A 24,221-nucleotide genomic window follows, 5' to 3' on the forward strand; every position below is an offset into this window, starting at 1 on the left:
GTAAGTATTTAACAGTATAAGAGTTTAACATTTCAGGTTTCTGGTAATAAAGTAGTAAATTTAAATCTTTAATCATAATTTAAAATGAAGTCTAATTTACTGTAAAATTCACATGAAGGAAATCAGTAATTGTATTCTATCCTAACAGTCTATACACCTGTTTACTATCAGGTAACTGCTGCATCATTTCCTTACTTGAGACCCAGAAAAAAACATCAGAACCAGTTCAGTTTAATTAAATAGTTTAAGACTAGACTCATTACCTACTTAGGTTTTACATGGTAATTTTGATAGCTGAACCCTTTCAAAAGTTTATTTCTCCCCCCTCCCCCAACTGATAATCCTTATGTGTTTAAATTTAAAAAAAAAAAAAAACAACAAAACAACAAACACTTGTACAGAATCTAGGGAGAACAGGAGTTTATTGAGTTTTACCTGTCTGAAAAGTGCTGGTGAAGAGTTGCCATTTCATGCTTTGTCTATATAGATAAGTCAAAAGAGAAATTGTTGCAAAAAACAAGCTCATTTGAAAACTGAGTGTTTTTCCAGAAGTTCTTACCATTCCTAAGTGAACACAAATGTGAAAAGTTTTTACATGAAGCGAATCCTTTTCATTGTCAGATGCAACATCTATATTTAATTTCCCTCACAACTATTAAAATACTTTCAGGCAGTATTAATACACGGAGAAGCAATTAGTCATATCTTCAAGAAGCCAGGTATCCCAGCTCTAAAAGTGCATCATTTAAAACATTAGTAATGGAATATGTTAAAAGAACATCTCATTCAGTATTAATGCATGCCATTATTACAAAAATATCCATTGCATATTGTAGGAACAACAACTTTCTTTTGTAGACAACAAAAAAGCATGCTGAATGGTATCAGATCAGTATAAATCTATTTTTAATGAGGTTTAAGACACTGTTCAAGTCCCATTAAGAGCAGCTTCCTCCAACTGTGCACCAGTGTAAACTTGCACAGCTGTTAAAAGTTTTTCACTAATGTGGCTTAGACTGGACTCAAACTTTTTTAAAGCAGGGTATTAAGACTGGATCTTTAATTTTAGAAATTCTTCATTTAATTTGTTTAAATAAAATATTAAAAACCACTGTAACAATTAGGTATAAAAGCCTATTAAGTAACAAATTTAGGCCTAACTAGCAGAACGTACAGGTATTTACACAAATGTGGATTTGCTGTGGTCTTTAATATTAAGAAGACATCAGAATGTGGACCATGTGCTCAAAAAAACACACCCACCAAGACCAAACCAAACAAAAACCCTGGGGAAGAGTAGCATAAATCACATGTCAGCACAGCTGCCCAAGTTACAGCCCAATGGAATGGGTCAGCCTGGTTTAATGTGAGCATCAGGCACAAATAAACCAGTCTGTTTGTAGGCATTTTAGCAACTGCCTTTGGAGTTACACTGCAGGTAATCCACTGCAGGTCAACAGGATATTTCTCTGAAGCAGCTGATGATGTCAATTTTCTAAATGGATGATGATGAAATACACACAAAGTCCAAGATGAAAGAGCAGATGAAGACATGAGACATGTTAAAATGATGCAACGAAACAGATATATAAATTAAACAGGAATGTTTAATCAAGACAATCCTTTCTTTTTCCTTTTTTTTTTTTTCATAAACAGAGGTTCTTCGGAAAACTTTTTAATTGGAAAATGAAAGCCTATTCCCACAATAGTGAAGCCACTTTTTTCAAGCAGCTCTGTTGTACAATTGTTACCATGACCCTAAACAATTTAAACTGTTTGCTATCGATATTTCTGAACTAAAAAGTTTTAAAATATTGTATAGATTTTATTTGTGCTCCACATATTACAAGCAATTAACAACACAAAGAAAGATTCAATTCCTCAGCTAGAACACCAAACTCTATACCAAGTATTACATGTACACAATACTTGCACAGTGACAAGCACAAGGAAGTACTAGTTGAGCACTTACTTTCAGAAATCCATACCAACTCTTAAAACTCATTTCAATTCTCCCACGCCACCCAGTCTACAATTTAAGGCATCTCCACTCAGCCATCCATCCACCCACCCACTCCCATCCACACAATTTACGTTGGAGGTGTTTACTCTTACAAAGAACTCACTATGTCAATCAGGTACCATTTATTATTTATCCCTCTAACTGTGTCAGCATTGAGATATGACAGTTAAACCAGTGTTAAATCAATACAATATTTACAGAGCACAGCACATTAAGCTTGAGACACTCACTTGGGGGATAAAACCACGTTTTAGAACAGGACAAAGGTCACCATTATTATGTGTTTGAAAACAGCTATTTACAGGTCCCTATGACATAACTATAGTCTGTACACTGTTCCAATGGGGCAGGCAAAAGCAGGATAGGCATTTATTTTAAGGGATTTTAAACATACAATTTGGAAGCATATTATTATGCTACCCTGAACGCCATAAACCACCTTAACATTCTCCAAGGTGGTCTCATATCCTAAGAATGGCATGTCCAGCTGATACAAAACAGACAACACAACATTTACTTTGTGGAGAATATTTACTCCAGCTATTCAGACATCTGAACTTTGAAGGTAATTCGTCCCAGAAACTTGTCACGGTCATCTTCGTTTTTTAAATTAGGTGAGCCCAGGATCTTGCACTCAATTGCTATTTCTTCTTTGGTACTGTTGGGGTGAATTGCTAGTTGAACAGCCACTAGAGGCTGTAAATAGTGAGCCTAGTAAACAGAAAGATGGGGAAAATATTTCAGAGACCAGAGTAAGTTAGCATTAAATTAACAGCTAATCAATCAGAACAGTTAAGAAAAAAAACTAATTAAGAACCCAACTTTTCAAAGCCCAACCTGACTCAGGTAAGACACTTTTTTTTCCCAAGTTAGTCAGGTAAACATTCTTCATACTACTTCTTAACTAATCTATTAAAGATAATTTAATTCACACTATCTTCAAGAAGCATATGTCTTTACCCTTTTTATTATATTAGGTCCAATTTTCTAGAAACCTCCACTTGAAACAACCTCAGAAATTAGTATCTTCCTTCCTATCCATTCTGTTGTCTCTTCTGCTTGTTTTGGGTTTGGTTTGGGGATGGGTGGGTGTAATTGCTGTAGAACCTAACTTTTCTAGCAAGGTTTTAAGTGTGATTCAACAAATGCCAATGAACCAGCTTCCCTCCTACGCTATGCCATTGTTGTTTGTTCAGCAAGAAACCATTCTAAAAGGTGTTCTCTGATAGTTTTACACAGAGACCTTTCCTTGAACATCCTCACAGTATCCTTCCTGGTCAGTCAAATTTGGTGGAACAATTACAACTGCTGACTTTGCTCCCTTATAATAAAAATTAAAATTTAAAAATGAGAGCAGAACCAATTCTTTTTTTTGGTCAACACAATATTATACCTCACATCCAAGTCCATTACTCTTGTAAAGTGCTTATGAATTAAATAAGAGCTTATTTATTATACATTATTAAGGCAGCATTTCATCCAATGTTCATAAAGTATTTCCATAATTTATTAATATTTTTAGGTCAATACTGCTGACTGCTGATTAAGCAAAATTATTTATTTTCCTGGTAAGAATTCATAAGTAATGGACTAAATAAAACACTGCAGTATTATACAAACATAAGCCTCAAATTTTAATTGAACAAAATCCTATGTTAAGATTTTTTTCCCCCCCTCATTAATTTAAAGGACTCCTTAATACATTTCTGTTGGTTTTAGGCATCTTGTCTACCAGAGGAAACACTACAGAATACTCAGTCTCCTTTGCAAAAAGTGATGTCATGGAAGGGGATGTGCTAAAATCTTTAATATGAAGTACTAGAAGTAGATTGAAGTAACTGCTTTCATTGGATAGTGGGTTTACTACATGAGAAATTTTCCTGTGCTCCAATGAACTTCAGACTGGGAGGGGGAAATGCAGCAAGGCAAGGCACCCTCAAAACTTTCCAGTTGTAAGGGTGATACCACACTTGAGGTACTGAATTTTCTAAAAATCAGAACTGAAATTCCCATGTTTCCTCAGGGAGAGAAGTCTTGTAACCACCAAGATTTTTTGAATAAGTACACAAATTTTTATGATGTTCTGAAAACAGATATACTTTTACTCAATAAAAATTTGGGGGAGGAGGGAACAGGGTCAGCATCCTCATTAACTATATCAGATCATCTAAAAAAGGGAACATTCTCTAAGGTCAGCGAGTTTGGCTCATTGTACTGAGCAGCAAAAGACAACCATCCTGGACCACAAGGATATCAGTGACTAAAAAAGAGCAGATGCTCTCAGTACTGATGCTATACAGCCACTTCTTCATTAGGACAATGCCCAGATTATTTCCTCATGTCTGAGAAAGCATCTCTAATCTCATCAACCACTGTGCAATTTCTGCATATCAAATATTCCTTATGAATACCTCATTACAAAGTTCAAACTTCAGAATCAATCTGATCTTGCTAACTGTAAATGCAAACAGAACCAAAACATTCACCACATGAAGACCATCATTAAGGCAGACTTACATGCAAGCTTTTCCCATAGTATGGAAAGTACATCAAGTCTATCAGGCCATGAGGAGGAAAATAAGTTATAGCAACCATGCCTTCATCCTGTAATTGGAGACAGCAAAAAAAGCAAAAGTTAACATCTGCTTGCATAGAATTGAACACAAAATTAGAATTATAACCCATTGATAAAACACAAGATACCTAAAAAAAAAAAAAAAAAAGGCAACTGACCTACAAACTTATAGAATAACTTTTAAAATACACTTATTTTTGGCAAATAGTTACATGCTGCACACATCTGCTACAGTAAGGATTAACAGTACTATTTAAATTAGCAATCAAGACAGCTTGCCCTCATGCTTTTCTTATGAGTCAAAGAAATGGCAAAGGGGGAAGAGGACATTCATTGTAATGAATAATTTAACAACCAAAAATCACCCCTATATAACTAAAATCCCAAGTATTCACAAGCAAGCCTGGATGTTTCCTTCAAATATGGGCCACCTAAAAAGAAATCCAAGTTTAAAATGGTGATGTTACCAGAGTTCTGTGTGTCATCACCACCTCAGAGGAACAACATATACACATGCATGCCTTCTCACTCAACTGTCCCCTACAATCCCAAATTTGGGAATAAGAAGTAGCTACCTACAAAGTTGCTGCCTAATTTCTGACTAAGGAGTCGCTCAATCTGTGAGATATACCAAATATGTGGATGTGACTGAGCAGTCCAGACACAGAAACCTCTCCCTACACACAGTATTCTTCAGGATTGTGTATCCTGGCAGGATGTCAAACCACTAGGAAATGCCCACATCTAACATGACTTTCTGTAATAAGATAAATATATTACATAATCAAGGGAAATGCCATTAAAACGATCCCCCCCAATACTAAATGTATCTTCAGACCATCACTGCTTGTTCAGTGTAATACACAAGTTCAAAGTGTATCAGCAACTGTCATGGCTTTTTCTATACTACCACATACAACAGCTGTGATTTTGAACAAGTACTCTATGAAGTTCAGAAGACAACTCCAGTAAGATCAAAAAATAGTAAAGAACAAACCACAGCTTAAGATCACCTTCTTCTGACCTCCTTAAAAGAATATACAATATGTTTTTTAGGATATGGCCACGTTCCTGTTCCTCAGTCTAAATTATTGCAATTCTTCAATACATGTTTATTAAGTATTTTGAACCTTGAGCTAGCAAATATAATCGCTAAGTAGAAATGTGTTGCTTTTCACCATTATACTTTATTTGAAGCTCATGCAGCTGAAAACACTAATTTTTCAAATATATTTTTGAAATAACGGTTAAATAATCAGAACACAGGAAAGATAAATAGTGCTTTCTGGAGCAGCTAAACACAAGGCATGCATGCAGTCAGAACTATATAGGCATTAGGCTACCAGTGCAATAGCAGAGGGGTTCTGGGACATGCAGCTGCCTGTCTCATGCAACTGCTGTGGGGTTTGGGATTTTAATAATTAATTCTAATTAATATCCCTACACAATTAAATAAAAACAAACCAAAAAACACCTAAACAAGCTGCCTTTGCTGAAGAACTCCAAGAATCAGTCCACTAGGGAGTGTCACTTTATCTGCTTACCCTTTAGTTTCCACAAAGAGTTGCTGACAGTCAGCAAATCTAAAATCAGAAAATTTAGCTGGACAGATGGGACTTTTACCTCACTAACTTGGTCTTTATTAAAACTGTGTCTCAGAAAGAATAATTTTCCAGATATTAAAATAATATACAAAGACCCAAGGAAAGAACTTGGGCAGGAATGGTCTATTAATAACTTGAGAAGAAGAAATGGTATCACTGGACAAGATAAAGAACAGTATGCATTAGTGGAAACCGTAAACCAACAAAGATTTCTGTCACAAAAAGCAGGTTAACTCAGATCCTGACTATGCTGACAGGAGCAAGGCATGTAGTGTTGTTCATACAACGATTCTTCATTCTTGTACAAGAGAAAGTGATACCTAGTACAAGGTCAAGATGGTCACTAAACAGAAGAAATGAATGTATTTTAGAATTAAGGCTTTTTTTACTTTAGTTAAAAAAAAAAAAAACCTCCCATCAAATCTACCAGTTTTCAATAGAGGTAGTTTTAACTTGAAAGAATACTGCAACAAGATGTTCCAGTGCACATGAAACTGCACATCTCCAGCCCAAAAAAAAGACCTAAAACGCTGATCTTCAAACTTCTTGGAAACACCATCCTGTGTTGGTTTGTTTCTCTTCGTGGAGATCACCAAGACTACAGCAGATCAATTCCTCCAGGGTGCAGAAGGAAGAACCAGCTGTAATTAGTGTCTGACACTGTGAACAGAACCTACAGAAAATACAGTGATGATGGACACCACTAAAAGGGCAGAGGTGGAAGCATCCCTAACTGTAAGCATGCTGACTTTGAAATCACAGATCTACCTTTTTAATTTTTCCATTTAAAAAAAATCCCATAGAAAAAGTACAGGGAGAAGAAAGAAGAATTGCCTTACAGGAGAATGCCTGAAGAACATAGATTTCACACTGAAAAATTTAAATTATATTTCAGGTGACAAAGACTGGCAGGATGTGCAGAGAGAAGCTATTAACCTCATTTTGCATGTGAGACACTTGTAAAAACTGAAGTTCCATTTAAAAGTCTGACGGTGTTAAGTCCAGGCAGACACTTGCCCAAATTGCTCTCAGTATACATAAAGGTGATGCACAAGAAGTTCTACCTGACCATGAAGAAGAACTTTGTTACTGTGCAGTGACTGAGCACTGGAACAGGTTGCCCAGAGAGGTGCTGGAGTCTCCCTCACTGGAGATATTCAAGAACTGTCTGGACCCAACCCTGTGCCATGTGCTCTAGGACGACCCTGCTTAGCTCATCATCAGAGACCTTCTAACTATATTCTATCTTTATTAAATAAATTCGCTAAGTAATTTGTACTTATAGAAAAAATATATATTATTTATTTCAAAGTATCTCAAAGGGTAAACAAAATAGTAAAAAAGCCCATCATTATCAACCAAGTTGTTATCAAACTTATTCTTTTCCTACTGAAACCAGATAAGAGGATAGAAAAAGGATCATCTGTAATTTGCTTTCTACAGCTTCTACCACTGTCTCATAGAGCATCCATACAAAAAAGCTGAAGAAATAGAATCATCATAAAATAGGATTATCATCAATATTTTATAAATCACTTGAACATTAGCTCTCAACACACCACAAGGTATTTCAGGTGGAAATGAAGATGATTGTCCTGGACCCCATTCAGTGTTTTCAATAAGGACTTGTGAGATGCAAAACTAAGTTCATTCACTGATGGGACCAGGTTGTAAGTAGTGCAAAACACTTCAGAGAACTTGATCCCTTTAAAATTATGATAAAAAATTACAGAGTAGGGATCAAAAATAGTAATATTAAATTCAACTTCAAGAACTCACATCTACAAATACAGACCAGGAAATAACCAAAAGAAAGATCTAAATATCAGAACAAATAAAATAAAGACTCAGTGTATTACAAACAGCAAATTCACCTTGAGACACTTATTATTTCCAATGTGATTACAAAGGGAGAAACTGTGCCATTAACCATAGCTCAGCTAGAGGACAACCTCTGTCCAGTTTGGGTTATCACATTATGAAAAAATTATAAACTAGACAAGTCAAAGAAGAAAGAGACTATTAGAAGAAGCTTAATTGCTTTTTTCTAAAAACCAAAGAATTCCTTCAAAAGAACAACGTCTTTTTTGAGAATGGAAGCAAAGAAATCAGTCTCAAATAAGAAAAGGAATCACCTTTGCTTGCAATGGACTGTCATGGAGAGATCAAAACTTTCAAAGACTCCACAAAAATCAAGTATTAAAATCTATGCCTACCACAGGTACCCAGGAAGAAGGCAGAAACCTTCCAAGTATTTGTCTCGTTAACTGATGACATTTCCCAGCCTACATTTTTACCAGTCACCTCCAGCTACAAGCCAGGACTGCGCCCTTTGCTCAAGCTAAACTTACCAAGGGTTTCACTGCTCCCCCAGCAGTCTAGGAAAAATATCCGTAAGTCAAAGTAATTATTACAATTACCATAAAACATTCTGTAGAAATCCACTGGTACATAACAAATATGCATAATTAGCTGTTATTGTGAGTAGTTTATACTTGTTTTGAAGGCAACTTTTACTTGAGCAGTAACATTAGTTTCCACACACAGCGTCTTACCCATCATTTACAAAACTGTCTAAGGTGCACTTGCAGCATGGAGAAAAAATAAAAATATAGGTTATGAAATGAGAAAATAAAATATAACTCACAATAAATAAATAAGATGACAAATAACATGTATGTATTTTCCACAACTCTACAGCAAGACAGGTAGCTCAAACACATCTAAAGATGAATGAACAACAACTGAAAAATATTTTTATAAGTACACTGAAGAAATTAAAGACACTAAAACTAAATTAGACGTACAGCAAGATGAAAACCAAACAAAAATACAAAGTCTCTAACAAGAAGGAAAGAGTGAAATAAATTACTTCACTATTCATCCTACTCATAAGGAAAATTAACTACACACTTATTTCTTACATTCAGGACTGACCTTAGGTGTACACTGTATACGTGGTTCTCCTTCGGGCTTTAATCCAATTATCTAAAGGAGAGAAGGTTACAATATTTACAGATCTTTTTCCCCCTTTCCAATTTTACAGACTGAATTTGACTTTTCACCTCATTAAATGACAGCGTTCATACAGGGAGTAAATCTATTCAGTGTCATTTTTACCTGAACAGAATTTTAAATTAGGACAAAGATTTGAAGTATTGTTAAGTTAAACAGTTTACTCAAATTAACTCAAATTGTTATAGTAGCCACAGAAAAGACTTATTTTATATTCAGCATGTAGCATTGATGGTTCAACCAATTAGCAATTCAAGTAATGTGTAACATCACTAAAAAGTCAAATACTTAGTGAAGTTTTCATCACCTTTCATAGTTTAGGAGTTACAGAATGCATTACATCCTAGCTAGATTTCTGCACCACACATATGAAGTAAAACATACTTTACTTGCAGAGTGGTCTAGAATCCATTTTATAGAACAGCAAGCAAAAGCAAAAAGCAAATTACTTCTTAAAACAGGGGATTCAGATATTTTGATGCAAGTAGTCAAAGCCAATACTTCTAAGTATTAGAAAGCTCAAAAAGCTCACTTCACTCTACTCTCTGAAAACATGAATTGCCAGACCTTTCAGTAAATTACACTATTCTAGAAATGCAAATATCTCAAGTAGCAAACTGAACACTTATTTCAGTCCTTTCTACAGTCATTTTTCATACAGCAGTAGTTGGGAGAACTTATACTAAGAATTAAAAAGAAGCAGGCACTTACTCTGTTCATTTTCACAATCACACAGGGAGTTCCTTTGGAATACCCAAAATTCGTATCTTCCTTTCCAGAGCACTGCCCCAGATCAGAGAGGTTGAATCGACAGGCCTTTTTAACAGCAACATCATTTTGCTCAAAAATCTTTCCTGGTGTACAATCTATGTTTTGGGACTGCTTTGACTCATTGTATGCTATGAAACAGAAATAGCTTATAAGTCAATTGGTAGAAAACAAATAAGCAGCCAAAGCCTGCTGATGCCTATATAAGTATATAATTTGACAAGTGTTACTTGTCAAAGAGTTCTCTCAAAGAACTATTTTCAGAGCACTGTCTCTTACACCCGTCTTAAACACTTTTTTGAAGTCTATCGAGAAGTGGCACTGCACTTGAATGAAAGAATAAAAAGAGTATTACAAAAGAAGTAATACTGTCTTGCTTTTCAAACTGTAACAATAGTCACAACTTCATAAATTCCTGTACATAAACTTATTACATGTTCTAAACTAATAACGTATTAAAATATAAATGATCAAGTTTTTACCTGGAAACTGAACCAGTTTTCTGTTTGCACATGTTTCTTTTACAAATGCACAGGAAAACTTCAAATACTTCAGTAAGTAATATTAAATGGCCTCTACGTTTACATCAGGTAGTATAATTGGTTTTATACTAAGATCCAAAATTGTTTCTTTGTGTTTTGTAAGTACACAGATCACACTGCCACAAATGCTAATCTATCCACATTAAGGATTTTTTGGGGGGTTGTCCCCTCCCTTACGCTCCATCCCCCCTCATTAACAAAGTAAAATGGAGAAAGGGAAAGTTCATCCTTGGTGCAAAACCCACAAAACTGCAAGAGGCAGGTAATCATGACATGCAGCATTCCTCCCAGGAGCCTTGGCTGAGCTCTGAAAGAAAATCCTACTCATAGAAGCTTTTAGTAGGCACCAAAACTATGAATATGGAGAGATCCAAGAATAGCTTGTGTAGCTAACAAAGCAACTCATGCACACAGCACCTTCTCAATTCTGATTTACAACTTTTAAGGGGTTAAACTTACTAATATTTTAATTGATTTCTGTATTATTAGAGTAAGTGTACATGCAGGCACATACATAGAGTAACACATGACAAATTAATGATTTTGCCATCCTTCAGTCTTGCCCGTGTTACCTTTTCTCCATGTTCTAAATTCAGTATTTTAATATTACCGCCCATAAATACTATGTATCGGGGTGAAAAGTAATAAATTGCAATTAATTCGATCTTTGTGTGCCTTATTTTTTTAAACAGACACTTAAGGTCTTAAGGCTACAGGATTCTCAGTTATCAAATCATTTAGATTAAGACTAATCAGGTAAGTCTTGATAAACTTTGCCTCCAAATACATGATGTATGTTATTTTACATTACATTCTCTTGGCATATGTAATTTCTACTTCTTACAGTATTTAAATAACCATGACACCAAAACACTGGACTAGGAGACAAAACTCTCCATTATGTACTCCATTATCCCTCTTGCCCAGGCCTCCCTGTCCAATATAGGCATCAATACTTACCTTCTTCTGTAAAGTATATACTTTAAAAACACACATATCTGCAGTAATCCTGAACTTACTAGTTGCTAATGGAGACTCATGCAACTACAAGCAAAAAATGAAAGTAATGTTCTCAAGACAAAGATTCCTGAATTACTTGTGGAGTTTGAAGTAACTTACATTCAAGGAAATTTTTAAGTGTAGTAACATATTCCAAATATGACTGGCTGTCACTCTTGTTAAAGTAAAATTCCAATGCAGTGTCTGGTTTTGGTGAGATCATAAGTCCTTAAAAAGAAAAAGTGCAAGTTAGGAACTAAACGACTTCTCTTTCCTACACCACTCCAACCTATTCAATATACCCATAAATTGGAAAATGTCCATCTGTAAAGAAACATCAGCGTTACCCCTACATTCCACAGTACTGGAAGGTAGTTTGTGTTTGAAGCCAGTTATCAAAATCAACATTACATTAATTAATATTTAAATCCAATCCAGTGTATAGCTGCAACTCACAAAGCAAACCCAAGTGATTAGGAAAAGCGAAATTAGCAGCTTAATCAGGTTTAATCAAAGATCTTTACCAATTCACTTCCAATTTTCCATACTCAGCAAATTAAACTTAAATAATTGAAAGAATACCCAAAGCCACATCCAGAAAGCCTTCAGTTCAAGTAATGGTTCAAAGCTTCAGGCAGTAGAGTGAAGCTATGATTGTATTTTTTTCATAGAAACTCACACAAAAAAGTATTTTAAAAATCTTGATTGTGCATAAAGATGGCTTGAAAGTTACCCCAATCAAAATAGACAAGCCAAGGTAGTTTCTGTTCTTCTCCTCCATGTCCTCAAACAGAAAGTTTAGGCACCATCTGTTTCACGGAGAACACAAGACACTTCATGAAGCCCTGGGCCCCTGTCCCTGGAGAGGTGGATGGCTCAGCCAGGCCCCAGGAATGCCCCAGAGCTGCCTGCAGGCCCTGCAGCACCAGCGTTCCCAGTGGGACTATGGCTCCACTTGGCTGCTGGCTCTGGGTACCGGAGTAGGAACCCCCCAGCCAGGCAGCCAGGGCTGGCAGCAGGAACACCAACACGGATTGCCGAGGGCTGGAGGAGCAGGAACCCCCCAGCCAGGCAGCCAGGGCTGGCAGCAGGAACACCAACACGGATTGCCGAGGGCTGGAGTGCGGCTCTGGCCGATGGATGAAAAAGGCACATGTGGAGTGTGGGCCCTTCACAGAGCTGAACTGTCCTTCCTCCCAGCACATGGCTCAAGAAAGGTGCAGTGTTAAAGATTAGGGATTTTTCTGTAGCAGGTGAAAGCAAAAGACACACTCCGTGCTAATGCCCAGCCTGTGCCATCAGGAGTTATCACTAGAGACAGCCAATGCTTCTATTATTCATCACAGCTTCAGCAGCAGATGAAATAGCACCACACCACCAGACACTGCAGAAGAGTTCAAAATCTCTTCAAAAAGGGTGTGTGACTGATTGCTTTATTCACAGCACCTTAAGGTAATTTTTATTTAATATAAATAATTAGCACAGATAAAAACCCAGCAGCTGTGATTAACAAGTGAATGTCCATGCATCTGTCTCTTCAAGTATAGCTGAGAACTGACACTGCAGTCCCACCAAAAAAAAAAAAAAAACCAACAACAAAAAACACCACAAACACAAACCCCCAAAATACCAACCTATATTTTATCAGATTAACTTTTTCCTAAATTAGAATATTAAAATGGTTTGATCAAAGTCAAATTTGGCATAAAGAAGTTGCAATTACAGCAACTAATTGTATCAGCTTAGGATCTCACGTAGTTTCCTATTATCTGGCAAAACCAATTAAAACTAGATTCCCAAATGAATAGAATTTAAGGCAGAATACAAAATTCATCTCCCCCCAAAAAATTAAATAAATCAGGCCTTCTGAATATAAACTAAACATTTAAGATGATAAGAGCGCAATGGGAAGATAAAGATGGAAAACATGTCTTAATGTTGGATTCTTAATATGTTATACTGCAGGTAATCAATCACAGTAAGGTTTTTGAAAGCATACCAAAAGTGCAGGTCTAAGGCTTCACCTATAGAAATGACCAAGCTTCTCAAATGAAGGCAGGATTTACTTACAAATACTTTCAACTGGGAAATAATAAAGGTATATACTAAACATTTATCACAGACAAACATCTTTCAGATTCTAAAAAAAATCCAGATATAATTTAATGCTTTTTTACTCTAGCTCTTTTATAAGATTCCCAGTAAATCACAGATCCTCTTTTCTGCAATAGCAGCAGTTAAATTATTTCCATGGAAGCCACAACTAAATGCTTCAATGACTGACAGTCCATGCAAACCTACAAACACTATTTTAACTGCAGATTGCTTTGTACCATTACATTTTCTGGCCTTTACACTGATCTGGGATTCAACAAAATACAAGATAATTATTAGCAGGGCCAAAAAATCACTGAAGAGGTTTTACACACCAAGGGCTTTTGAGGGATAAGAGATTATTATTATTATCTATGTGTTTTTCAAAGGGAATAATGACAAAATAATTCAACTAGTCATCAGCAAATGAAACAATAATTTGGAGAGATTTATTGCTTCAGTGGAACTTCAGAAACATCCTAGGAGGAAAGGACTACTTGAATTTCAGTGGATCACAGTCTGCCTAAAGACTATGGGGTAAATTCTACAGAAAAAGCTATATGAAGGACTGATGCATAGACAGAGAGATGCAGGATTTGGGCTCTTCTAAAGTATCAGAATTAACAGCCTCAGCACAGGATCACATCTAAGACTGTAAGAGAGATTTTACATTATATTACAATTCCAAGCGGGATTTTAAAAAAATCATCTGGATTTGATTTATATCCCAGTGTACAAAGCAAGTAAAATAAAAATTATAAAATAAATCAATTGTGAGATTTCCAAATATGTTTAACAAGAGTAAAACCATTGACCTACGCCATCCAGGTTTTGTGTGTAGAGTTTGTTTTTATAATTTAAAGTCTTACAGCCCGGAACATTACATGTTTCACTGCAAGTGAAAAATGACAGAGTTAAAGAGGAACACTGAAACAGAGACAAGCAATTTTATTAACTTTTATGTACGAGTTACTAAAAAGATTTAATTCAGAAATGTTATAGGAATTCTTAAATTAAAAACTAATTGTGGCATACATAACTTTTTAAACAAACATCCCCTATGATTTATTTCAAAGTCAAGGAAAATACCCTGAATTGCAAGAGAGAAATGTCACTCAAGTCCAGCATTAAGTCACAGTTCCTCACAGTTCCATCCACTACCAAGGTTCTGACTTCCACAATGGAAATGGGGAGAAATGGTCAACTAAGCCACCCTCTTTGTTTCCTCATTTTTTTCTTTTTTTTTTAATTATTCTTTGCAGCATCTAGCCCATTCTTAGCTTGAAAAACAACACAAATCCTCAAAATTCCTTACAAGACAACACTTGTTAGAGAAGGCCAGAATACTGCACCAAACAAATTCTGTTCAGAATCCAGAGAAGTTTATCACATTGGTCCAACTGCAACTTGCTCACACAAAGATTACTGTATCATCTTAAGTGTGGATGCAGCTACAAGATGTTGGTCAATTTTAAAAGTTTTGAGTTTAGAGAAAGGGGAAAGTATTTTTTAAAATAAAGTTGTCTCACTTCCACCAAAATATTAATATTGCACCGTTTAGTTTTGTGTTTTAAACATAAATTTGGTCCCTAAGACAAGTTATTAGAAAAACTGATATCAAATGTTCAAGTGGCCAGACCATTTAAGTTGCATATATAAATCAAATACTTACACATTCTCCAGAAACAGTTACTAGAACACACTAATCTCTTTGGTGTAGTTAAAGTACACAGAATCAATTTTTAAATCTTTCAGAGTGAAAATTCTTAATATTTTTCCAATACGGAGATATACCAAAACAGAGCCTATGTCAGAATTTTGTGACACATTTTAAACAATTAAAAAAAAAAAAGTTAAAAAATGGTGGAAAGGAAAAGAAAAAAAAAAAAGGACAACCACCTTATTACTTATTCTTATTTGTGTAGGGTTTTTGTCTGTCACATACAGCTCTCTGAACCAGCCAGCAGTGGGACCGGATGGGCATGTAAACCAAAGGAGCATCAGCTCCAGGAAGCAAGACACCAGCTTTAGTGGCAGCTACATGTTACAAGGACTTGGCTTCATCACACAACAGGACCCTCTCTCTTTAGTGGATCCCTACAGAACAGGCCAACAAGCCCTGAAATCCACAGACATTCCACATCAATTGAAAACTACCTAATTCTGTACTAAAAACTCCCACAGCCCTTACACAGATCACACCCACAGCACAGCCTTCCTGTACCTTCTTCAAAGTACCAAACACTAATCAAGGTGGCCGTCCATCTGAGCCAAAACAACCGGTTTATGGCACCTTTAAAGCAATTTGATTAAATTATAATCCCATTTCTCCAACAGCATGTTCTCTGAATTTGCAGGTAAAATTGTGTTTTAGATACAGGACAAATTCAACTGAAAAGAACTTAGAGGAAAACACAGCAAAAGTTAGCACATACACACAAAAAACTACTGACTGAATTTATGCTATAAGCATATATCACTTGCCTCACATCAGGTTTTACCTTTGCAACCTGCAAGTAATTGAGGAATAATCACAGTTTCCCATAAGTAGTTCACACTTCCAACAAGCTCTCAAATGAAACTTAGCTGTTAAATCAGACAAAGGTTTATGAAAAAATAAATACAGTGTTACCTGGACTAGAAATCCGGTCACGGTATTTTGGTATATCACTGCTCAGTGTCTGAAGCATAACCCACATTGTGAATGTGAAGAGTGCTGCTAGGAAGCCATAGAATACCAGATAGAACAGTAAGATCAATCCTGTAAAGAAAAAACTAAAATTACTATTTTTGTTTCATCTAATTCCATTATCTATTTTGAAAATAAAACCAGGAAATAAGCAATACAGTGTCTGTAGCTGTAAATATGCCTCCAGCATACATATATGCACAGTGCACAACAATGCATACAAAGAGGTTTTCTTAATACTTTCTGATTCTTAAAACTTACAGGGCATTTTAGCATTTCTATTTTTAAGAGAGCAGCATTAAAAACTGCTCTTTGGGCTACAAAGGAAAACTGGCAAAGATGACTAAGCAATGCATTAGGAAAAAAATTTTCACTTGCTTAAGGGAATTTTAGTTTTGTATCTGGAAAGGAAAGGGTGGCCGGGAAGATGAAAGAACTGAGTGAAGAGATATAATTATTAAACTGGATCTAAACCAGGCAGGAAGCAATTGGTGCTTTAAAAACATAGTTGATACATGAGGGAACTCCACACAGAGCATTCATTCACACACAGATCCTGTTACAAGAGACTCCTCAATGTGAAAATGCTTTCTGCTGCAGATTTTTGAAAAAAAACCCAAGCCTTCTATTCTAATTTATCAAGTCCTTCCCTAACACATCCACCTGCTTTACCAATCTACCTCAGAGACCCAGCAACCTCACTGAAATTCACCAGTTACACAGATGTTACCAGCTTCAACTTCTTTCATTACTCTGGTATACAATCTCAACCTAAAAGAGTGCATGATTCTGTTTTAAGACTGAGCACCTGAGACTTAAGGACACATGCACAGACATCGTCAAAACGTATTGAGGAAACCAGATTCTTGAACAGAGAGCCATCTTCAAAACCTTTCTAACTCAAAAACATAACCAAATGATGACAGAAATTCAATTTTTATACAATAGTCTAGCTATATAAGGGTGCTATCAGAAGCTAGAGATATAACCCAGGTAAAGAAAAGCACATAAAACCATTACACAACATCCTACCAGTGACACTTGATTAAATGCAGTATTTTTCAGCCTTCCATAGAAAAGGACAGAGCAAAAGCAAACATGACTGTATCACAGTGATATGTACTGTCCACTGGAAGATGACAGAAGGAAGCCTAATCCTTGGCTCCTGTCCCAGAAACTATGATTGCATTTTGCACTGGAATATTCAGTGCAAATATAAACCACAGTAACCCATGACTGCTAAAGATGCAAGTACCTGTATTACTTCTGAAAGAATTCAGTGTACATCTATTAAAATAATGTGGTGATTCCCAAATTATCTTTAAGATAAATTCTCTCCAGAAACCAGCTGAATGTTATTGGATTTTTGGTTTGGTTTTAGTTTTTGATTTCACGTGTTGATAAAGTTACTTACCCATCTGCAAAAGTCTGAGAGTGATCAGGTATTCAAAATATATTTGGAACCAATGAGATGCAAGATTCTATGCAGAAATTAGAAGTAGGAAAGTATGAAACACAAAACCAAGCTTACTCTATAATGAACAAGAGAGCTTGACATCTACTATAAACTACCTAAGGCTACTTAGGAGCTATTTAGGTGCTGAAAAGAGAATATAAAAATAAATAGTAGAAATCCTAGTCAACAAAAATTGCATTTGTATTTGTCACACCACCAATTTGCTTTACTTATAAGGTTATAATTGCTTTAACTGGATCCAAAACAGAACAAGGATCTTCTAATTAATACTCAGTGTATTCTGGGCATCCCAAACAAAAAAGCTCCCTTACAAAACCTTAGGTCAGCTCTCACTTGGATCCCTGTAAGTTAATCAATTATTGAATACACTTTCATCAAGCTGTCTAGAAAGTACACTTCCCATCAAGTGACCAAGACATTCATCAAAGAGTTTGACAAGTAAGACAAGACAAGCAGTTTCCATGGCAATTAGTGTAAAAGCAAGAAAGTCAGGGAAATCTTTTTTTCATTGAGCTATTTCATAATACATCGTTATTTTAATCTTTAAAAGATTATGCCAAACTTCACTGGAAAAAGCCCCAAAATTAAAAACAACCCCCTGCCCACTTGTTTATTACTGACGGGCACAACATCACCTGGTGTGCCCCTCTAAGCAGACGTGGCCCTAAGCACAGTCCTGCTTTGGGCTGACACCACCATGGCACCTGCATGACTGCCTGGGGCCTCATTCAGGAGCTCCCTGAGGAGCAGATCCAGGCCTGCTGCAGCTCCTCCTTTGTGGGGATGGTGCCCACCCACAAAAGCCCCCTACTGCAGTGGGGGTGCTGGGACCCCCTCCCCTCCAGCAGCAGGGGCAGGGCAGAACCGCTCCGTGGGCAGTCCCTGGGGAGCCCCCCCATGCCCAGGGAGGGAGTGCCAATACTGGGGACAACAGTGCCAAGCTGGGGATCGACTCCGTGGGGGGACCACAGTGCCCACAGGGCCTCACCCAGTCCCTCTCCCTCCCAGCAGCATCCCATCCACCGGGAACATGCAGCAGGATGAAGGCTAGAAAGGCTGTTTTATTCAGAGCCCTGAAACTCTGCTAAGCTCCCCCAGTCCAGCAAAGCACGCATGTGTGTACAAACACACAGATTATTTTTAATTCTTATTTAATATAGCTGGTAAATGCACTGCACTGAGCACTAAGCTGCCCCATTTATGCTATTTTGCCACATTAAAAAGAGGGAAAAAACCCAAACAACAAAAAACTTCTCTGCAACTTCCAACAGCCCCGAACTGAGTAAGCTGCTCTTTGTGAGCCTATTAGTACTAATTATCCTAAGCTAATCACAATGAGCAAGCCACAACCTGTCAAGAAACTCTGCCAAAATAACTTCACATAACACTGGATTTCTTGTCAGAAAACAAGATGTACCCAAGTACCAGTGAAAAGCTATCCTCCACATTTACTCCATGGAAAGTACAGCTACCACATCATGCAACTCAATTCAACTGTTGCAGAACATCTCGTTACATTAAAACTATAACATAAGAAAAACTAAAACCAAAATTCTGCATTACAATTTACCTGGTTGTTTTGGTTTGTTTTTCTTTTTACAGGGCATCACAGTACCAAAACCCCTTCTTCGTGTCCTAACCACAAGAACAAGTAAGTCAAAGCTGGAAAACTGCTATTTCTGAACCAATGTGCTGGTACCATCATTAGCTGGAATTCACTTGCAGGGATCAAAGCACTTCTCCACTGTTAAAATTAGAATTTCTGACTGGTGAATGCAAGATATCACCTGGCCATCATTTCCATGAAGAACACACGCTTTCCACACTTCACATGGCAAAGGTGATAAAAAAAAAAGCACGTCAGTCTGGCATTAACCAGATTGGTAAATCTACCTTATGCAATACACAGGGAGATATATCCAGGTATCAGTACACACACTGACACAGACATGGAAGTAACTATTCAACATTACCTGTAACAGCAAAAAATTAAATGCTGTCTTTCTGGTTTGTTGGATCCCATGCTGCATTGATCCTATCACCTGCATGACCATTCTTCAGCATCTTTAACTGGTGGGATTTAAATACCCAAGTAATGTTCCTACTGACTACCACCAGTGCCAGGAACATCAAGGAATTTTAGTCCACCTGCAGATGGATTTCTTTCCTTAAACTAACATAAGTATACATTTTAAATAATCACTGATCATGTTTCAATTTTATTTCTCACACGCTTGAGAATTACTGTTTTCTAGATGTGAGGAACAGTAGAGGGAGGAAGAGGAAGACTTGGAAGAAATATAACTTCAGTCCCATGTCATATTTTACGTCACAACAAGCCAGGGCTCCACATATAACACGGCTACACCTCAGGAGACAATAAAAACCACCAAGTGCAACACTTGCAAAGAACCACAAAAGCCAGTGTCTGATGCCATGATTAAGCATTTAAAACACAAAAAACCCTAAACCCCCCAAATACCCTCACTGTACTACTAGAGCTTACTGATAACTGCAACAAGAAAAGGCAAGATGCCTTTTTTCAGTGATCTGCATCAGGAAAAATATTCTACTGCAATAGCAGTGATGCCAGAATGCTTAATATTACATTACTTGTAAAGAAAGCTAAATTACAGTAAACCTCTGCTCAAAACACTGAGAGAGAACGCAGATGATTTGACTCAGAAAAGCAGTTAAAACTTTAACAGCCCTGTATGTGCAACCAGGAACTCAGTGAAGACAAAACAGAAGCAAAATTGGATCCTTTGCTGTGGCTACCAATCAAACTGTATATCCACTGACATGGTGGAAAACTTTCCTAAAAATAAGGTGTTGGGTTTTGCTGGTCAGGTTTTGTGTTTGTTTGTAATTACAAACACATATTTGTGCACTGAAGGATACAACTACCCACTCAAAAGAAAATTCAGTAGGTCTGACTTTCTATGTACTTCAAGACAATGCCACCTCTACCTCAAATACCTTGACACAATCACCTTTACAGAAATACTTAAATACACTTGACATCACATCTAGTGTGACCACAGGTGATGTACTAGAGTCTGTATTGCCTTTCTTTTTTGGCACTACTTATTTTTCTGTAACCTTGTGTGAAAAGAATTCACTGCCTATCCTCTAAGGCTATGGACACACCTGAGTGTGTGGTGAGCACCCCATTACAGTATGTTCATGATGATCTCACTCCACTCCTACTCTAATTCCAGGCAGACACAGCACCTTGCCATTACAGGCAGAGTCAAATGCTGATCTTCCTTTTACTTGCAGAAAGGCCCCATGTGGCAGTCTGCCAAGTGCTCCTTTCTCTGCCCTACCTGATTAAATTCTGGGTGGACCCAGCACTGATCCTCATTGCCTTCACTTCTGCAAGGGCTATCAGCACTCCTCAGCCTTTCTGCTGGGAATGCCACCACCTCAAGTCATCAACAATCTTTCCAGCGTTTTCTGTCTCTTTAATACAACAAATGATTATGCCAAATAATTAAAAATAGGTTTTGGGGGGAGGCTGTGTAGGTTTGGATACCAATTTGTGAAAGATTCAAATTGAATTATCCCTCAAGTCTGCAAAAGATGTGAAATTCCCCAACTATTTTCCACAAGAGAAGACATATTATGGAGTTTTCACCAAACTGAAACAGGCAACCCTTTACCAAACTCTAAGAGGCAACATACCTCTGTTACATGCCAAATATGAGTAGAGGAGCTACTTGTGTTTGATCTCTTCACAAACTGCAGGTGTAGAAATGGCAGACAGAGGAGTACTCCAATGCCACAGCACTGGGTTTCACGGAGAATCACTGCCTTGCAGTTACAATTTACATAAGCCCGGGGGACTGTCTCAGACTAGGGCAAAACATGCACATACTGTGAATAATTATTTAACAGTTTCTCTACTGCCTGTGTCTTATTTCTGCAAGGAAGACGTCTTGAGACGAGAGAATATGCACAGAAGAACCAGAGCCAACCGAATTCTCATCGTGCTGCCCCTGGAGACATGAAAACCCAGCAGACTGGGAAACCAGAGCTTTCCTCTTCTACCTCCTTCACCTTTCAGCGGGAGACCAGCAACAGAAGAGGAACACTTGTCAGTGAGACAGGTCTAAGCTCACACCAGTACTGCAAGGACAGAAATGAGACCAAACCCTGCACGTTCTTCTGTGCCAACAGAGCCACACAATTAGTGTCCTGCTATTAAAAAGTGAAAGCAAACACAGAGCCACACACCACATCCCAAAACAGTCAGACTATAACTAAACTAAATTAAACAGGCACAGTATGGTAATCACAAAATGCCAAAACAAATATTGATGAAAAAATACACTGAAAATTTATAGTGACACTAAATATAGTGACACCTCCTAATGTCCAGGCTGAGGAAATGATATACAGCACTAACTACATGCCAATCACCTAATCCACTAAAGAAAACTTATTAATGAAGTACAACTATTCCAATTGACTGCACACAGTAAAATTATTCAAACTGTCTATACATACTTCCTCAAAAACATCTTTTATCTAGTAGCTGTAGAAACTCTAATACCAACTAAGTCGTCTCACTTACGTTTCAAGTGTTATCTATTGGTCTGGGACTAACACAGACTAGGAACATCCTAAGTGACTTGCCCTACTAGACAGGTTTAAACAGACAAGGTGGTTTCATCTTCACTTTTTGTTGAAAAAACTTACAAGCTATTTCTAACATGCCTACAGTCTGTTCTCCTCAGACTCATGACACAGCCAGACTTCTGCAATCCACACACCCAGCCCACGCACTTGAGGAAACCTGCCCGTACAGAGAGATCAGTAGACAACAGCATAGTGGAAATTTCCTCTCCTTTGCTATTCAAATGGCAGAGTAGCTGCAAGCTCTTATTTCCATCTGAATGGAGGAGAACTCCTGTCAGAGCTCGGGCCCTCTCCTGACAGACAGGAGATACTGGCACGGCAGAGAAAGCACACCCCATGCACAGCCCGCTTAAAGCTCCTCCTCACTATTTCAACATTAGTATTCATTGAGATTGTGTCAAGGCCAAGGATGTATTGGCCTGTTCCTTTACACCACGCTGAGATTCTTGTTGGTTTTGTAAGGACAACGTTTAAGTATCCCAACTACATCCAAGTTTTGGGAGGAGACACAGCATTTTCTAAAGTCAGTAAATATGTCCCATGAGGGCTGAAGAAACATCCTAATATTAAGCATTTGTACGGTTTAATATGAGAAAACACATTCGGAAAATATAAATATTTTTACTGGAAGCAACGAGATTATGATAACATGCTTTCCAGCTCAGAGGAAAGCAATGGGATGACTACCTGAAAATAAGAAAACAAACACTGCCTTCACAAGCTTTACTGGAGAGCCTTCCTTTGAAAGCTTCCTTTAAGAAAATAAAAGGCCCAAAAGCCCCACGCTGGAACAAATTTAGCACGATGACGCACAACGACAGACAGCGCTCACTCTGGAATCGGGGCTCATGAACTTTTTTGGGGTCTGGGGTTTTTCCTGTGCTCGCCCTCCCCGTCCCACAGCTACAAGTACAAAGGCAATTTGCGCCCATTCATTCCGGATTCCCTGCGCCGCTGGAGCGCGGGGGGGGCGCGCTGGGAAGGGCTGGAGCGGCGGAGCTGCCCCGGCACGCGCGGGCTGCGGGGGCCACACCGCGGGCGGGGCCGCCCCGCACCTCGCGACCCAAGGCCCGTCACGGCCGCACCGCGGCGGCCCCCGGGGCGGCCCGGGCGAGGGAGGAGCCGGCGGGCGCGGACCGGTGCCGGGTGGGCGGTGAGTCGGCCCGGGGGGCGCTCCGGGAACTCCCGCTCCCATCCCCGACCCCCGCCCCCGCTGTCACGGACGGCGCTATTTTTAGCGCGGCGGTTGTAGCGGGCGCCGGGCGCGTGCGCCGCGCGGGGCCGCTTCACCTGGCGCGCGCCGCCCCCGCATCCCCCCGCGCCCCCGCGGGGAACCTCCCGCATCCCGCCCCCGCACGCCTCCCACCCCCACCCCCTGCCCTCTCCTCCCGCGCTCGGCCCCGCTCCCCGCCGCCCCTGGGCTCCGCCGGCGCCGCGCCCCGCCCTTGTGCCCCTTAGGGCGGCAGCTCTCACCCCAGCTCTTCGCCGTGCGCCCCAGGAACTCGCCGCTGCTGGGGTTGTAGATGAACTGCCGCCACTCGGCCATGCTCTGGCGGAACGGCTTCTTCGTCTCCTTGGACATGGCGAGGCGAGCAGCGGCCGCGTCGCGCACCCCGGCGGTGGAGGCTCCCCGGCAGAGAAAGCCGCAGACAGCGCCCGCTCCCAACCGCTAAGTAAGTGCGGCCGCGGCGCCCGGCGGGAGAGCGGGCGGGGGCCGGCGCGCGGGGCCCGTCCCGGTCCCGCCCCTCGTCCCTGGTCCCGCCCCCGCGCCGGGCGGGACCCGCCGCGCGC

At 38.9% G+C, this 24,221-nt stretch overlaps 1 protein-coding gene across 1 annotated transcript; it reads right to left on the minus strand.

The window, feature by feature from the left end:
* Positions 1 to 405: 405 nt before the first annotated feature.
* Positions 406 to 24,177, minus strand: ATP1B3 (ATPase Na+/K+ transporting subunit beta 3). The gene is made up of 7 exons (XM_027650665.1): positions 23,904 to 24,177; positions 16,253 to 16,381; positions 11,647 to 11,754; positions 9,929 to 10,116; positions 9,140 to 9,190; positions 4,541 to 4,627; positions 406 to 2,734 (listed from the first exon to the last, which is right to left on the minus strand). The coding sequence occupies exons 1-7, from the start codon at positions 24,010 to 24,012 to the stop codon at positions 2,564 to 2,566; spliced, it is 843 nt and encodes a 280-aa protein (XP_027506466.1). The 5' UTR covers positions 24,013 to 24,177; the 3' UTR covers positions 406 to 2,563.
* Between the last annotated feature and the right edge of the window lie 44 nt (positions 24,178 to 24,221).

This window comes from Corapipo altera, unplaced genomic scaffold (genome assembly GCF_003945725.1).
Source record: "Corapipo altera isolate COAL_440 unplaced genomic scaffold, ASM394572v1 54, whole genome shotgun sequence".
In the NCBI taxonomy this organism is placed as follows: domain Eukaryota; kingdom Metazoa; phylum Chordata; class Aves; order Passeriformes; family Pipridae; genus Corapipo; species Corapipo altera.